The sequence below is a fragment of the Prionailurus viverrinus genome, chromosome A1, assembly GCF_022837055.1.
Source record: "Prionailurus viverrinus isolate Anna chromosome A1, UM_Priviv_1.0, whole genome shotgun sequence".
Taxonomy (NCBI): domain Eukaryota; kingdom Metazoa; phylum Chordata; class Mammalia; order Carnivora; family Felidae; genus Prionailurus; species Prionailurus viverrinus.
The window spans coordinates 117,174,760-117,192,872 of record NC_062561.1 but is presented as its reverse complement, the minus strand read 5'-3'; the positions used below and the strand labels follow the sequence as shown (position 1 = coordinate 117,192,872).

General features: G+C 37.8%; 1 protein-coding gene and 1 non-coding gene across 5 annotated transcripts in view; one reads left to right on the top strand and one right to left on the bottom strand.

The window, feature by feature from the left end:
• The window catches only part of ANKHD1 (ankyrin repeat and KH domain containing 1), a 132,944-nt gene that overhangs the window by 5,416 nt on the left and 109,415 nt on the right, over positions 1–18,113 (bottom strand). For all 4 annotated transcript variants that reach the window (XM_047860564.1, XM_047860556.1, XM_047860581.1 and 1 more), the window contains 9 exons: positions 16,759–16,934; positions 16,381–16,543; positions 14,073–14,168; positions 13,479–13,595; positions 9,414–9,588; positions 7,289–7,745; positions 6,665–6,811; positions 4,280–4,429; positions 2,506–4,118 (listed from right to left, as the gene is read on the bottom strand). In XM_047860564.1, the coding sequence (XP_047716520.1) occupies positions 2,506–4,118; positions 4,280–4,429; positions 6,665–6,811; positions 7,289–7,745; positions 9,414–9,588; positions 13,479–13,595; positions 14,073–14,168; positions 16,381–16,543; positions 16,759–16,934 (3,094 nt within the window). The remainder of the gene's footprint in view (positions 1–2,505; positions 4,119–4,279; positions 4,430–6,664; positions 6,812–7,288; positions 7,746–9,413; positions 9,589–13,478; positions 13,596–14,072; positions 14,169–16,380; positions 16,544–16,758; positions 16,935–18,113) is intronic.
• On the top strand, positions 10,533–10,639 carry LOC125147208 (U6 spliceosomal RNA). The gene has a single exon (XR_007145059.1). It is a non-coding gene; the product is annotated as a U6 spliceosomal RNA (small nuclear RNA).

The window sequence follows — 18,113 nt, the reverse complement described above, 5'->3', positions numbered from 1 at the left end:
GTCAAAAACTGTTTTTTTCAAGTTGCTATGTTACTTTGAATTTCCACTGGCAACATTTGAGGTTTCCAATTTCTCCACATCCTTCTCTATTTTCTTCAGTATTACTATTTCTTACCTGTGAAACAACCAGGAGAGTAAACTATATCCATGAAAGAAGAGAAACAAAAGAAGCCATACAGGCAGTTAAGATATAAGGCCAAGCTGGGGCGCCTGGGTGGCTCAGTCGGTTAAGCGTCCGACTTCTGCTCAGGTCATGATCTCACAGTTCGTGGGTTCCAGCCCTGCACTCGGCTCTGTGCTGACAGCTCTGAGCTTGGAGCCTGCTTCGGATTCTGTGTCTCCCTCTCTCTCTGCCCTTCCCTGCTCATGCTCTGTCTCTCTCAGTCTCTCAGAAATAAATAAAAAAAGTAAATAAATACATAATATATGTATATGTATATGTACATATATATAGCCAGGCTTACCAATCCTGGACCCCAGAGGGAAGGTCCAGGATTAATGCTTGCTTTCTAAAAAAATGATTATTTTTTTATTAGCAATAAATAATTTTGATGTTTTAGATCTAAATAATTAAGGTTCCCAAACCTTGTTTTCTACCAAACTAGATAGCAGATATCCTTGATTTTTTTCTTTTTTCTAGAATTTCATAATCTGTACATCTTCTGGGAGGCAGCATGTGGAATGAAAAGAGCTCAAACATGAGAATATGAGAGTTCTGAAGTCAAACTGGCTAAGGCATTCGGAATTCACATGTCAGTGCCAGTCAAGTCAAAGATAAATGCTTTCTACACTGATTGCCTGAGCACTGGCAATGAGTTCTTCTTTCACCCTGTGTGTGGCCTTTGAAAATCTTTTAGTTTCCTCCAAACAAAAAGTGAAAACAAATATCTATTTATAGAAAAAAATAAAAAATTAAGAAAAAAAAATCCTAGAGAACATTTGGACCACAGTTGATCTTATGTAGGCTTATATATTTACTTGAAAGATGATATAGGGGTGCTTGGGTGGTTCAGTCAGTTAAGCGTCCGGCTTCAGCTCAGGTCATGATCCCACGGTTCGTGGGTTTGAGCCCCACATCAGGCTCTGTACTGACAGCTCAGAGCCTGGAGCCTGCTTTGGATTTTGTCTCTGTCTCTTTCTCAAAAGTGAATAACATAGAAAGAAAGAAAGAAAGAAAGAAAGAAAGAAAGAAAGAAAGAAAGAAAGAAAGAAAGAAAGAAAGAGAAAAAGAAAGGAAGGAAGGAAGAGAGGGAGGGAGGGAGGGGAGGAAGGAAGGAAGGAAGGAAGGAAGGAAGGAAGGAAAGAAGGAAGGATGATATAATAGTTGTTTTCCTGAAAAGACAAGTAAATAAAAGCATACCTGAAATGAAAATTAAGGTCACACCATATCCATAAACTTCCAGATTTAAACACCATAGGTCAGTTTGTAATAAACAAAAAGGAAGGCTGGGTTATGAAAGACGGTTTTCTCACTGGAAGGAAAATACTACGAGGCAACAGAGCCTCTTACACCATTCTATGTCAGTTGCAATTTCTAATTTGTTTTTCAGAATAGTGCACATTAGACTCAAATTTGGCTCTTTGACTCTGGAAAAAAGACTGGTTTTCTAAATATATCCAAGTCAATACTAGACTCATATCTATATCTTTCTTATAACGCCTCAGCAGCTAATTTGTAATTTCAAAAAACCAAAGAGCTGAATCTAAGTTGGTCTTTTTACATTAAGAGCCCACAAATGACTGGATCTCTAATAATAATATTAACATTGAGCCTGAGCACCCAAGACTGAAATATTGTAGAATATTTCAAAGAATAATGTAGGTTATGGACTGGTATCTAAACGCTTCTGTAACACAAACTTTTTAAATCTGAGACATGCAAACATTCATGATGATTTTAAAAACGTCTATAAATTTGAAATCCTTGAAGTATCCTGAGTCCCTTTTTATTAATATCATTATACCAATTCTTAGAAAATGGACTGACACAAGGTATAACCTCCTTGCTATGAGGGACTGAAACATCAGATAGACCATATAAGGCAGCTCATTGTATGTGAGTGATTATCTACAGCTATATTGCTGCCCCCTCAAACAGCAATCATTAAAGGGTCTTTAGTATTTATGACACAGTCTTTTTTCTTTCTTTCTAATTTTTTAAATGTTTATTTTTGAGAGAGAGAGAAAGAGAGAGCATGAGAAGGGGACAGGGGACAGAGCGTGCACAGGGGCAGAGAGAGAAGAGACACAGAACTGGAAGGAGGCTCCAGGCTCCATGCTTTCAGCACAAAGCCCAACACAGGGCTCAAACTCACTAACTGGGAGATCACAACCCGAGCGGAAGTCGGAGGCTTAACCAAATGAGCCACCCAGGTGCCCCGACACAGTCTCATTTCTTTAAGATCATGTGATATGATGTACAAAATAAGTGTTTTATTATCTTGAAGGATTCAATTACACTTAAGAGCCCCATACTGAACTGCAGTAATAGTTAAAATAACTTACCAACTGGACTAGTAGAAACTCGCTGGGAAGGTGGTCTGAAGCCAGGTGCCTTGGAGTTGTCAGGGTGCACGTTTTCCAAGTGTCCAAGTACAGAGTTACCCAGGAATGCTGACTGAACAGTGAAAGAGGCATCTGCAGCAACTCGTGAGGACAGCGGACCATCTCCCCAACCCTGGTTAGCAGGCACCTGACTGCTATCAAAAAGACTACTGAAATGATTGAAAAGTGTGGCCGGGCCGAATGTAGGTGGCAAAGATTTATTTGCTGGGTTAATGTGCATCTGAGAGCCATTCATAATGTTCATGGCTGAAGAAAGCTGCACTGCAGCCGGTGGGCCTTGAGGTGGTGTCAAAGGAACTGGATTTGTAACAAAAATAGACTGGGGATCCTGGTGTATAGTTGCATTTGGTACCACTGAGTAAAAAGAACCTCTGGGCTGCATTCGATGAGAAACTCGAGGTGCTGGTACAGCTAACTGAGGTAAGTTATTGGTGTCCTGATTATCAGCAGCAACCAATCTGGGTGATGCCAAAGTCAATGGAGCAGGTTCTGAGTTGGATGCGAAAGGCATGGACATAGGACTTAAGTCAGATCCACTGGGTGGCTGTGCCTCCTCCTGTGTGTTAGTGGAGGGAGGAGCGGGGCTACTGGATGGGTGAGTTTCTGGAGCTCCTGGGGTGTTGCTGGCAGAGCTACTGCAACTATTTGCAGTTGAAGATGGGGTGCACAGGTTGGCCATGGGCTGCTCCTGTGTGGACGCTTTCTCTTTGGGGGGTGGCATGGCAGGGAAAGACTCCATCTTTTGTGAAGAAAGCTGTGTTTGAGGAGTACTTGCAGGCAGAAAGGTGGTGGGAACCTGCCCGCTGGGGATAGGTGCAGAGGAAACAGAAGGCAGGGAACTACAAGTGCTCGTCACAGAAGAGATCACTGTTGCTGGAGGGCTCGTTTTAGGCACACAGGCAAACAACTGCTTTCTGACCGATGAAGGAGTCCGGGTATTAGTCACACACAGCTGCTGGCTGGCAGCAACTACGGAAGAGACAGTGATAGGACAACTGGCAGTAGCTAGCCCCGCAGACTCTGAGGGTAAGACAGTCCCGTTCTGGTTCGGTAGACGGCCTGAATTATTATGCTTTGGAGAGCTGTTTGTGTTGCCAGGATTCACAGGTCTCACTGGGAATGGTCCCCAAGTGTTGGGAGAGGGTGAAAAGGTTCCTCCAAATTGGGCCATGGGTAAGCGAGGATGCCGAATCTGTTGCATAGTCTGAGCAGCCAGCAGGGCAAAATGAGGGTGGGGATAAGCCAAGGGTAGAGAAACTGGGAAAGAAGAACGTACGTTTGTTGGAACGTTCTTGTTAAGTTTATTAGTGGGCTGGAACGTAGATAATGTTGTCGCCTGTGACGTAACAAGAGCTGGAGCACCCAAAGGAAATGCGTTTTTACTGGAAGCTGATGTGGTGCCTACTCCAGATGAGAAGTTTGCATGGATGGACTTGGTGCTGGCAGGTGTTCTGATATGATTTTTAGGAATCAAGTCTTCCAGTTCCTTAGCAGGATCTTGAATAAGTGCATTGATAAGCTGAACCGCATACCTTGTTGATTCCGTACCACCCCTGGGGAGAAAACCAACAAAACATAAAAACAGGATCAAAGAGATAAAAACAGAGGTAATTTTAACCTTAAAATTCTTGATTGTGCCATGTGTAACACAAGTATGCTTCTAAAAACATTTAATTTCCATACAGAACTACTAATATACATTTTCCACAATTACCTTATTGTGATCATTCTCTCGCCATTCTTATCTTTTTGTTTATCCACATCAATATGGGCTCCAGTAACATCTTGTATTGCAGTGATGTTGCATCCTCCTCTTCCCATTATCCTGGAAACCACGGAAGCTGGAACAGACAATTTCTTTGACCTATAAAATGAAGACTTATGAGCTTATGAAACAAAACATGAGCTTATGAAAACAAACGTCTTTACTTAAAAAGATGTCTCAGCTAGTATGTTCATGTAGAATAATATGTCTCAAACCTTAAAGGGGAAATTACTATAAATTTTCGTTTTAGAAACTGACTCCCTCTCATATTGAATTTAACTTAGTGAAAGTAAATATTACTTTGTCATTTAAAACAAAATTATATTTTAAATAACTCATGATCTAAGCATTCCAATCTGCTGAAAACATCACACATCAACTAAACGGCAATGACCATATGGACTGACTTTTTCTAAACGAAAACAATGCATAACATACTATTAAACTTCATACCAAGTAAGAGAGACCAGCTTATCAATATCAGTAATTTATACTTAGCAATAACAAGTATAAATGCAGTTCAGGTTTGAACTACATAAAAAGCAACCCACAAGTGGAGCCTGGGACTTGACTTCCACTTACATGTGAGCTGAGCAGAGCCGAGAGATGACCAGAGGCTGATCTTGGGATCTAATAAGATGGCCTGGCCTGGCTGTCCCTAAGGACTATCAAACAAACCCAGTGTTTGCTGGCAGAAGCACTTTTTAAGTAAAGCAGAACCAGATGAGAGCAACACCCATTATTTTCAAGTGCTCAGTGCTGGACCCCAGGATTCCCCTTTTCAAGGAGGGACCTTCAAACTTGAATTATTCCATCTAGAAGAGTATCAGAGGCAGCCCTTAAAATACTCTTCATGCTCAAAATTTATTATCTTAATGCTGGGAAGAATATATTTGGGTATTTTGAAAGCTAGAGCATAGACTAGGCTACATGCTGTAACATTTAAATCGATCTGATCATCAGGTATCACTTCTCCTATTTTGCCAAGACTTCTTTCTGTTTGCATTTAATGGACACAAACTTCAAAAGCAATACAGAATAAAAGCCCAGACATTTCAGTCCTTTGGTGACTTAATATGATTTGATATACATTAGCATTTCTGTATCTTGTCCTGATTCCCTGTTGTAAAGTATGAACAGAGGCTAAAAGTATCATCTGGATTGTATAAAACATTTGAAAGCTGTGGCCTGTCTGCTTTTATTCATTTCTCCCATCCTAGCTTAAATATAAACACTGTGACTGAAGGTGCAGTAAAACCTTGGATTGTGAGTAACTTGTTCTGCAAGTGTTCTACAAGATGAGCAAACATTTCTTTCTTTCTTTCTTTCTTTCTTTCTTTCTTTCTTTCTTTCTTTCTTTTTTAATGTTTATTTATTTTTGAGAGAGACAGAGACAGAATGCAAGTGGGAGTGGGTTAGGGGCAGAGAGAGAGGGAGACACAGAATCTGAAGCAGGCTCCAGGCTCTGAGCTGTGAGCACAGAGCCCGATGAGGGGCTCAAACTCATGAGCTGTGAGATCATGACCTGAGCTGAAGTCAGACGCTCAACCAACTGAGCCATGCAGGCGCCCCTAGATGAGCGAAGATTTCTAATAAATTTTAACTTGATAAACAAGCCATGTCCTGCAATATGAGTAGTATGTGATACCAAATATCACATGATCACAACTGAGCCAATGGTTCTTGAAATTCGCTTTGATATACACAGGCTTTAGATGACAAGCATGTTTCTGGGATGAATTATGCTCTCAAACCAAGGATTTACTGTACTTTTCTTTCTTCTTTTCTTTCTTTCTTTTTTGAGGGTGAAGGTAGTTTTATTTTAATTTTATGGGCTCTTTTTCCCCCTTATCGGGATAGCAACTGCACTAGTTAATAGCAGCTAGCCAGTTCTTTAGGATATGTGGTTCTCTAGTGAAGTCTAACTTTATTTAAACACTGTATACAGATAAATTTGATTGTTTGAACCAAAATGGGATAATTAAACAAACCTTGTAGTCCTCACTAATAACATTGTGATTTTTCTGTCAAACGTAGAATCTTTCCTGTAAGAAGCTTGTGACCATTTTGTATGGTATATCTGGAAACATCTGTAGATGTTATGTTTTAATAAAACATTTTTTGTTATTGTAAAGCCAACATTTTTTTGTGTCATATAAAATATATATGCAAAATTTACATACGGCTTCTCATTTTACTTTAGCCTATCTGGATTTAGTGTGGCACAAATAATAACCACATTCAAATGATTCACTAATTAACTGGGTAACTACCTCATTAGATAGAACTTACATGGTCTATGAAAGTTAAAAAGATAAGACTAATTCTACTTACCTTCGTACAACTTCTTTCCACCCTTCTTCTCTTTTCTGTCCCCTTTTGGGGCTAGTCAGATTCAGCTTTATGTTAGGAGAACTTAATGGCAATGGCACTGACTTATAGCTTGTTGATAAGGAATTAGTATTTGTTTCACTTTCAAGTCTGAGAAGAAAGAATTATCAAGTCCAATAAAACACATTTTAAGATAGAAACTCAAGAGACTATTCATTTATACACAAAGTTACATTGAAATATTTGAATTAAAATTTGGCACATCAAATTATCAACAATTCGGAAAGGCAGAAATAGGACAAAGAGTTCATCATCTACTTTAGGATTTAAATGGACTCAGAAGCTCAAAGTTGGACTACAATCAATAAAAATGACACAGTTAAAATAAAATCAAGGTATGCTAACTTTTTCAGCTTCAAAATTGAATCAAACATCTCTAAAAATCTCACTTCATAACGTGCACATGATTAGGATATTAGTGAACTTCAGGTTTGAATACTGCAGTCAGGCAATGTGGTAGCCTTACTTTGTGTAACGTAATTTGTGCTAAAAAATGTACTTTAAATTCTTGTGCCAGGCACGAGAAAGGAAAGGTGGATGGAGAGTGAACAAATCAGAAAAATTTACCGTGTTTGAGTTTTGGAAGTGGCATTACTTGTCTTTTCTTCTTGGGAATGGAGAAGAAGTGACGGGTATCTCCTATCACTGGAGGAATTCACATCCATGGTGAAATTGAACTCTTGGCTTTTACCGCCGCTGCTACTCTCACTGTTGCAGTCTGTGCTGTCCAAGTTGTCGGAGTCACTATTCCCACCTGTACCACCACCTCTGGGTTCTCCGTTTATTTTATTTTTATCAGCTTTCTGCTGTGCCAAGGGTATGTGTTGTTCTGGTAATATTATATGTGCAGTGGGAGGGGTCTCCTTCGTTTTGTTCTTCTTATTTTTCCGATTGGTGCTGGGGGTCGTCACCACATTGGCCCTTTTTTTCCCAAATACGTTTGTAAATGTTGCAGATGTTGCAGAGATTCCAATGGTGGTGGTGGTGGTTGCACTAGGAGGGTCTATGGGAACTTCTTGCTCCACTGAAATTAGCAAAAGGATAAAAATCACACTGAGAGCACAGAACTCAGAACAAGTTGTGACAAGATACACATAATAATTCAGAGTAATTCACTTCCTTAAGTCATATTTTCCTTTCATCAGTATTCACTAGTAAATAAAGAAATCTTTATTGTTGTTAGAACAAAAATACTATATCATATTTTGATGTGTAACTTGGTATAAAACATTCACACTATAACATTCTTTTTTTTTTTAAGTTTTTATTTATTTATTTAAGTAATCTCTACACACAACGTGGGGCTCGAACTGATAGCCGTGAGATCAAGAGTTGCATGCTCTTCCGACTGAGTGAGCCAGGTGCCTCTTATACCATAACATTCTTTTTTTTTAAATATGAAATTTATTGTCAAATTGGTTTCCATACAACACCCAGTGCTCATCCCAACAGGTGCCCTCCTCAATGCCCATCACCCACCCTCCCCGCCCTCCCACCCCCCCATCAACCCTCAGTTTGTTCTCAGTTTTTAAGAGTCTCTTATGTTTTGGCCCCCTCCTTCTCTAACCTCTTTGTTTTTTTTCCTTCCCCTCCCCCATGTGTTCCTGTTAAGTTTCTCAGGATCCACATAAGAGTGAACACATATGGTATCTGTCTTTCTCTGTAGGACTTATTTCACTTAGCATAACGCTCTCCAGTTCCATCCATGTACCATAACATTCTTAGGATCTGAGGTGTTAGTCTCATGAGTTAACCAAAACTCACAATACAGTTTGAATTCAGGGAAATTTTTAGTCTGACTACTGTAGATAATGCTGCTGTAAACACTGGGGTGCATGGATCTCTTTGAATTAGTAGCTAGAGAGTATTATGCTAAGTCACAGAAACACGAATACCATATGATTTCACTTATATGTGGAGTTTAAGAAACAAAACAAATGAGCATAGGGAAAAAAAGAGAGGCAAACCGAGAAACAGACTCTTAACTATAGAGAACAAACTGATGGTTACCAGAGGGGAGGTCGATGAGGGGAGGTGGTGGGGGGATGTGTTAAATGGGTGATGGGGATTAAAAAGTGCACTTGTTGTGATGAGCCCCAGGTAATGTGTGGACGTGTTCAATCACCAAATTGTATATCTGGAACTAATATTACACTGTATATTAACAAACGGGAATTTAATTAAAAATTTTAAATTCAGGGAAATTTTCACATATTATTTTAGAATTAGAATTCAAATAGAGAACAATTATTTGCCTATTACAAACACTACTAGAATGTACAAAAAACAACTCTGAGAATAATGAACCTGTATAGCTTTGGGCCCAAGTCTTAGCTCAAAATTTATTGAGGAACTGGATCTCTCCCCAGTTTCCAAATGGAGGAGGAAAGGGTAGGGAAGAAACTGAACAGAAGCTGGCAAATCTCTTTACTGTATTACATGTAGGACATACATGATGTTTTACAAAGGGACTTAAATTACAACTGAACCTTCAAATTACATGCTTGCCTTTACCCTTTCTGTGTCTATCACTTTACAATGTAAATTATTTAGAAATATTTACTATGAAAGCCAGTTGTCAATTCCAGATTAAAATAATGAATATCTAACTAGAATTAATTAGAATAAAAAGTAATCAAAATGAAGTTGATGAACAGAATTTTATCATTAATTTGAAAAAGTCGTTTCTTACCATCTTCATCATTCTCCTCTTCATCTTCATCCTCTGGTAGTTCTGAATTCTCCTTAGGTTTGTTTTCCTCATCTTCTTCCTGTTTCCTTTTCTGCTCCTCTTTTTTCTTTTTTCTCTTTTCTTTCCTTTTTTCTCTTTTAGCTGCAAGAGCCTGCTTTCTGCTCTCCTCTCTTGACTGAAAATTAAGTGCAGGTGTATCATTTCACCAATAATACAATTATTTAAAATAAGGAATGGGTGGGGAACCCGGGTGGCTCCAACTCTTGATTTCAGCTCAGGTCATGATCTCATAGTTTGTGGTTTGAGCCCCTGTGTCTGGGCTCATGCTGAAAGCACAGGGCCTGCTTGGGATTCCCTGTCTCCCCCTCTCTCTGCCCCTCCCTGGTTCATGCTCTTTCTCTCTCTCTGTCTCAAAATAAAGAAATGAACAGTAAAAAAATAAAATAAAATAAAGAATGGGTATTTTTGCTTATGACATGAGGCTTCCCATGGATACCAGTGTTAAAACACATTTATAAGAGCACCAAAAAAAAATATATAGATAAGCTAGACGCCATCAAAGTTAAAAGTTTTTGTGCTTCAAAGGACCCATCAATAGAGTAGAAATACAACCCATAAAATGGGAAAAATTTTTTTTTTGCAAATCATACATCTGGTAAGGGATTTGTATCAAGAATCTTACGACACAGTAATAAAGAGTCTTATGACTCTTATGACACAGTAATAAAAAGACAAATATAACTCAATTAAAAAATACACAAAGGACCTGAACAGACATTTTCCTAAAGAACATATGAGTAGCCAAAGCATATGAAGACAGTTGCTCAATATCTACTAGACATCAAGGAAAAGCAAATCAAAATCACAATAAGATACCCACTCCATACCCACTAGATGGCTATACTCAAAAAGACAGATAATACCAAATAGCGGTGAGGGTATGGAGACATTAAAACCTTCAAACACTTGCTGGTAGGAACATAAAATGGTGCAGCTGCTTTGGAAAACAATCTGGCAGCTCCTCAAATAGAATTACCACATGCTCTAGCAATGCCATTCCTAGATATACATATATACCCAAGAGAAATGAAAACACATTCATACAAAAACTTGAACACTGTGCTTGCTTTAGTAGCACATACACTAAAAACCCTCTAACAATACAAAGATGAGCATGGCCCCTGCGCAAGGATAGCATGCAAACTCATGAAGTGATCCATATTTAAAAAACAGAAAGAAAGAAAGAAAGAAAGAAAGAAAGAAAGAAAGAAAGAGAAAAACTTACATACCTATGTAGTAGAAACAACCTGAATATCCATCACCTAATGAATGGATATATGGGTGTGTATGTGTGCACGTGTGTGTGAGAGAGAGACAGAGAGGGAGAGAGTGGGAGGGAAAGAGAGAGAGTGTGCTAGAGAGAGACAGAGAGATGGGATATTATTTAGGAATAAAAAGAAATTAAGTATTGATATATGTGACAACATGGTTGAACCTTGAAAACATTATGAAGTGAAAGAAGCCAGTCTCAGAGGAACAGATACTGCATGATTCCATTTATGTGTAATGTCCAGAATAGGCAAATCCATAAAGACAAAAAGCAGATTAGTGGTTACCTAGGATGGAGAGATTGAATAAAGTGAGTGACACTTAAAGGGTGTAGGGTTTCTTTCCAGGACAGTAAAAATATTCTAAAATTGGCTGTGGTGAAGAATGCACAACTCTGGGGGCGCCTGGGTGGCACAGTCGGTTAAGCGTCTGACTTCAGCCAGGTCACGATCTCGCGGTCTATGAGTTCGAGCCCCGCGTCAGGCTCTGGGCTGATGGCTCAGAGCCTGGAGCCTGTTTCCGATTCTGTGTCTCCCTCTCTCTCTGCCCCTCCCCCGTTCATGCTCTGTCTCTCTCTGTCCCAAAAATAAATAAACGTTGAAAAAAAAAAAATTTTTTTAAAAAAAGAATGCACAACTCTGAATATGCTAAAAGCCACTGAATTGTACACTTTATTTATTTTAAAATATTTTTTCTATTTTAGTTTTTGAAGTAATCTTTGCACCCAACATGGGGCTTGAATTTATGACCTTAAGATCTAGAGTTGTATGCCTACTGACTGAGCTAGCCAGGCACACTTCAATCATACACTTTGTTTATTTATTTACTTATTTATTTATATATTAATGTTTATTTATTTGTTTTTGAGAGACAGAGAGAGAGAGAGGGAAAGAGAGAGAGAGCAGAGGAGGCGCAGGAAAAGAGGGACACAGAGAATCCCAAGCAGGCTCTGTGCTGTCAGCACAGAGCCGGATGCGGGGCTCAAACTCACGAGCTGTGAGATCATGACCTGAGCCGAAAACTGAGTTGGGACACTTAACTGATTGAGCCACCCAGGCACCCCTCAATTGTATACTTTAAATGGGTGAATTGTATGATAGATGAATTGAATGTACATGTATGCAGTATCTGTTTATTTGACTAAAATTCAGCTATCATGATCTTTATAAAATTCTAAAACATTTCACTTTAAAAATATTAACCAGAATCTATTGTAAAAATTATTTTTCTACCTTATAGAATTTTTTAAGCCACATACAGAATTCTGATCACTTTTAGATTTTGCTGTGATTAGTACTATAAAATGTCATTTTTTTCGGAAAGGAAAACATGGTAGTAAGTTGCCTAGCATCATGATGAGAGTTTGAAACACATCAAGTTATTCATTCTTCTATGGTAATCAGGTAAAGCATTTTCCTCAAAATTATAATTTATCATTTTGAGGCATAAATTGATTACTCTTTGATTTACCTAAATGAGAGGTTGGCAAACTATGGCCTGAATACCAAATCCAGTCTGCTATGTTTGATGGCCTAAAATCTAAGACTGACTTTGATATTTTAAACGGTTGAAACAAATAAAAAGACTATTTTGTGACACTTGAAAATTATACAAAATTCAAATTCCAGTGTTTATAAATAAAGTTCTATTGGAACAAAGCCATGCTTGTTCATTTACCTATTGCCTATGGCTGCTTTTGTGCTCTGATGGCAGAGATGAGGACGTATGACAGACACCATATGGCCTGCAAAACCTAAAATATTTACTATTCGACATTTTATAGAAAAAGTTTGCCAATCCCCTACGTAAATGAGAAACGAGTGAAAGAAGACATTGCACATTTAGCTAAATACGGAATTTTATCACTCTGTTGGCATAAGAACAAACTGGCTACCTATTTAGGGAACTGCTGACCATATCCCTGAGAAGTTACACAAAAATCAAAATTATAGACATGAAAACTATCTTAGTAATCATCTAACTATGAACTTCACTTTATTTTAAAATGAATATAACTTTTTTTCCCTTCTGATCTTACCTGTAATCAACTTTATCATGGAGGTGCTAAATTTTAATTTTCTAATGATAAGACTTAAAGGTTTACACGTTTCCCCCTATTATCAGCAATGAATGTCCTTGTAAGTTCACATCTTCGAGCATTTGTCTAATTATTTACCTGAGGCTAAATTTCTGCAAGTGGAATAGCTGAATAAGGGTAACCACCCTTTTATTTGTGAAAGCATTTCCATTAATAGTCATAGCAATTTATACCATACAACAAAAATCATTCGCTAGAGTGCTAATCTATCCACACCTTTGCCATCAGTAGCTATTACCAAATCTTTTAAGTTTTTTTTAAGGTGTATTCATTTTTCAGAGACGGACAGAGGCAAAGCGTGAGGGGGGGGGGGGCAGAGAGAGAGGGAGACACAGAATCTGAAACAGGCTCCAGTCTCGAGCTGTCAGCACAGAGCCCGACGCGGGGCTCGAACTCACAAACCATGAGATCATGACCTGAGCTGAAGTCAGACGCTTAACCGACTGAGCCACCCAGGCGTCCCTCAACAATTTCTTTTTTTTTTTTTCTTTTTAAAAATTTACATCCAAATTAGTTAGCATATAGTGCAACAATGATTTCAGGAGTAGATTCCTTAGTGCTCCTCACACATTTAGCCCATCCTCCCTCCCACACCCCCTCAACAATTTCTAATAAGAAAAATTATTTTTCTTACTCACCTTTTCCAGATCAAGCTCTTTCAAAAGAATACTTGCATTCTTATTTGCTTCTGCAGCCTGTTGGTCTTTAGCCTTCACAATTGTCTCAACACACTGGTGACATTTTTTCAAGAGTTCCTACAGTGGAAAATGGAATAATATAAATATAGGAACATAGAAACAGGCCAAATAAAACTTAAGTTGATAAGCACACTGAATTCCAGGGCATAAAGCCCAAACAACTGAAATTCGTTGAGCCAAATATAAGCAATCCTTTGAGTGTAGTCATGTATCAATCTTTCATGAAAAAAAAAAAAAAAAAAAAAGCACTATTTCTTAAAGTTTGTATTCTTAGAGAACTTTCTAATCAAGGTAACAGTCTAGTTATAAATTTTAGCTGCATTCACTGTAATTATAGTCCATAACAGGAAGGAATCCTCAAAATAATTTATCAAAATTATTATATCCATTCTTCATTTGCAAATAGAGAAACTAAAGCACAGACAGATGAGGTGATCGGTGTCACAGAGGACAAAACAAAGGTTGCTAATTGCACACTTTGGCATCTAATTCCACAAAGAACACAAATGTGTTTCAATGTTCTAGTGAACCTACCTTATCTGTAATTGTTGCTATGTATCGCATGCATTCAATATCAGAAGGGAACTGATTGACTTCCTTCACCAAATACTGAACAACTTTCACATGACCCTGTGAGAAGTACAACAAAAAATGCACAGAAGAATTCCTTGAAAATTTGCTCATATGCTTAAAAACCTAAGAGTAAAAGGTATAAAGATACTTCCAGATCATTTACTAAACTTAAAATTGAAATTATGAAAATAAAAACAACATGCCCAGGTATTTCTCCTAAATTTAACTTAGCATTTCCCATTGAAAATAGAAAAACTTTTGTAGAAAACAAGTGTTTCCTAGAATAAATGTATTAATAAAAATTGGCAGTGTGAAATGAACCTTTATTTAAAAAGGAAATAGGTCCTAAAACAGAGAGATGTTCTACCTTGCAAAATATTATTTTGGGTCCATCTTAGTTACACAAGGTAGATTCTCACAATTATCTGAGACCCATGACTTGAATCTAGGGAAAATGTTTTCTAAATGCTATGATCAGAGGTGAATGATCTATAATTAATTCTAAGTATCATCTACCTCAATATAACCAAACTTGCATAGTTTTCCTTCCTACCAAGTTCTAAAACATCTTCCAGAATTAGTCTGATGGCGACAAAAATCAGAAAAGTCGTTGTCTCTAGGGCAGGAAATTCACTGAGAATGGGCATGATGGAACTTTCTAGGATTACAGAAGTATTTTATGAATTTATAGGGGTGTGGGTTACCCAGATGTATACAGTTATCAAAACTCATTAAACTATGCACCTTTGGTTTGCATATTTCACTATATGTAAATGATGCCTCAATTAAAAGGAAAGGGCAAAAACTTAAAGAATTACGTCTAGAAAATATTTTAATATTTAAAAAAAATTTAATTTATTATCAATTTGGTTTCCATACAACACCCAGTGCTCATCCCAACAAGTGCCCTCCCCAGTGCCCATTACCCACTTTCCCCTCTCCCCCACCCTTAAGATTTTTTTTAGAAGATTTTATTTTTTAAGTAATCTCTACACCAAACATGGAGCTCAAACATATAATCCTAGATTCAAGAGTCGCATGTTCCACTGACAGAGCCAGCCAGGCGCCCCTAAGATTTTTTTTGTAAGGCCTAAAACTTACACCATTCTCATTCAATAGCTATTTAGTGACTGCCTAATATGTGTTGGGCACTATGCTAAACAATGTGCATAAAGAGTGATATTCATAAAGCTTGGTCTTCCTGGATCTTCCAGTCTAACTGGTGAGATAAGCTTTAAAAAAGTAAATACATATTTGAATGCATAATTACAAATTGGTATAAGGAAAATAATAGGGTACTATAAAAAAGAGCAAGAGGACCTTTTCAGACTGAGTGCTAGGGAAGGACTCTCTAAGTGGTGACATATAAAATGGGAGCTGGGGCACCTGGGTGGCTCAGTCAGTTAAGCTTCCAACCCTTGATTTGGTGGCTCAGGTCATGATCTCACGGTTTGTGAGATTGAGCCCCTCAGTGGGCTCTGCACTGACACCACGGAGTCTGCTCGGGATTCTCTCTCTCTCTCTCTCTCTCTGCCCTTCCCCCATTTGCACTCATGCACGTGTACTCTCTCTCTCTCTCAAAATAAATGAATTAGCTTTAAAAAATAAGATAAAATAAAATAAAATAAAAAAAAAATAAAATAAAATAAAATAAAATAAAATAGGAGCTAAAAGATGAGCAGAAGTGAGCCAGTGAAGAGCAAGGGAGAGAAAACACATAGCAAAGGCCCTCTGGCAGTTAAAAATATAGTGCATTCTAGGCCAGCAGCTAAAGTGTAGTGAGCAAAGGTGAAGGGTAGCATAAATGACTGGTATGGGGATGTGGGCATGAACCACATCCTGCAGGGCTTTGTAAGCCATGGTAAGTGGTTTATACTTTATCATAATTGTAGTGGGAAAGCTTTAAAAAATATAGCAGACAAGCAAGCTTTAACATACATACGAGACACAGTAAGTTTTTATGAAAGAGACCATTCCTTTTTGTTCCTTTTTAGGTAGAGAAGACATTCACCCACATACTTAAATCCCGTGTTTTGCGTACAACACGACAAAACTAGTCAAGATGCCAAGTGTTTTACAAACAAAGTTGCTTATGGTGAGCTACCACGTAGCTCTTAGATTTGGCCACAAAGAGAGTGGAAAGATAGCAGTGATTTATGTATGGAAATGCAGTCTATTCTCCAAGAGCAATTCATTTTTCTCACATGGTTTCAACTTAGAATTAGTTAAAAATGATTGCATTTAGCTTTCTTCCCCCACATTAAATTACCTTGCGAAACGCTGACATAAGAGGTGTGATCTTCCGGTTATCTGCTGCATCCACATCGGCACCTGCTTGCACTAGCAATTGCACCACATCAAAGTGACCACCATTGGAGGCCAGCCAAAGTGGTGTGTTTCCCTTCTTGTTTCGAACATCAATATGGGCTCCCCTATAAAGTCAAAGAATGTTAGTATAGTTTGTATCCTATGAGAAGAGGGTGACTTTCTATTTCCTCTATTTGTCTTTTATCTTCTATAAAATAGCATACAAATAATCCATTCTTTAAAATGCCAATAAAGTAAAAACAATCTGATTAATTGTAAAGGTGCTGAAAAGTAAAAAGGATCACAAAAACTTCTATACGTAAATATAAAATTTACCCACCTATTAATCAGGAGCTCACAAAATTTGTAGTGACCTTTGTCTGCTGCTATTGTGAGAGCAGTATCTCTTGAGGAAGGCACAGGGGGGGCATTGACATCTGCTCCTTTATCAAGGAGAACTCTTCCAACCTCTGCATATCCTCCAGAAGCAGCTTCCATCAAGGGGGTAAGACCAGTCTGTTTAAACCAAAAATTTATGCAAGCAAATGAATACAATTATCTTAACAGACTAAAACAACTGACTTATAAGTGGATTCTATTTCTGATTTTCTCTCATAAAAGAACTAAGCAGTATTCAGCCTTCAATTTCACTCAACAACAAGTGAAAATTGTTGAATTGAGTTAGACATGCTGGAATGAACTCACTCATCCCAACTCATAAAAAAACAATTTCGCAACTTCTATACTGTTATAAATTTATACATGAGACAGTAACTTCTCTGCACAATGAATACAGATAATGAAAAATGAATAAAAAGAAAATTAAATAAGGCACATCACTGTTTAATGGGAAAATTCTGTTTAATGTTTTTTTTAATTTTTTTATTTTTGAGAAAGACAGAATGTGAGTGGGGGAGGGGCAGAGAAAGAGGGAGACACAGAATTTGAACCAGGCTCCAGACTCTGAGCTGTCAGCACAGGGCCTGACGCAGGGTTCTAACTCATGAACTGTGAGATCATGACCTGAGCCAAAGTCGGACACTTAACTGTCTGAGCCACCCAGGCACCCTGGGAAAATTTTGTTTAAAATATCTAACTGAGAATGTTAGTTTGCTAAATAACTCTGGATAAATTCCTTTAATCCTATTCAAACTTGGGAAAAGTAGATTAAAATAGCACTTCTTAAATTTTATGCATAGGTGTCTTTTGCTCATTAGTTTTCAAAATATTTGCCAAGAGACATTTCCTACTGGTATCATTTCCAAAGTAATACGGGTTTCTCTAGGACATCTAATAGATAATTGGGCCACACTAAATACGCATAATACAAAAAGATAAACTGGATAGCAGGAAAGGCTCATTTTTCTTTGTGCTATGAAAAATTTAAGGAAAACTACACTCCCTAATTTCATAGATTAAAAAAATGTAAATGTTGCATTAAATTTTAAGAAACATAACTAATGCAGTTCAGAGAGAAAATATGAGAATTTCATTCAGATCTTTCAAATATGAAATGACTAAAAATTTGGCCATTCATTGTGTGATTATAATGAATTCTATATAAGCTACGCTTTTCTAGGGTTGTAAGTTCCTAATAATTCCAAGCATAACAATTAAAAACGCCAAGATACTAACTCCTTTCTAAATGCCAAACACTCATGAAATTGTCAGAATCTGTCACGATCAGATTAGATT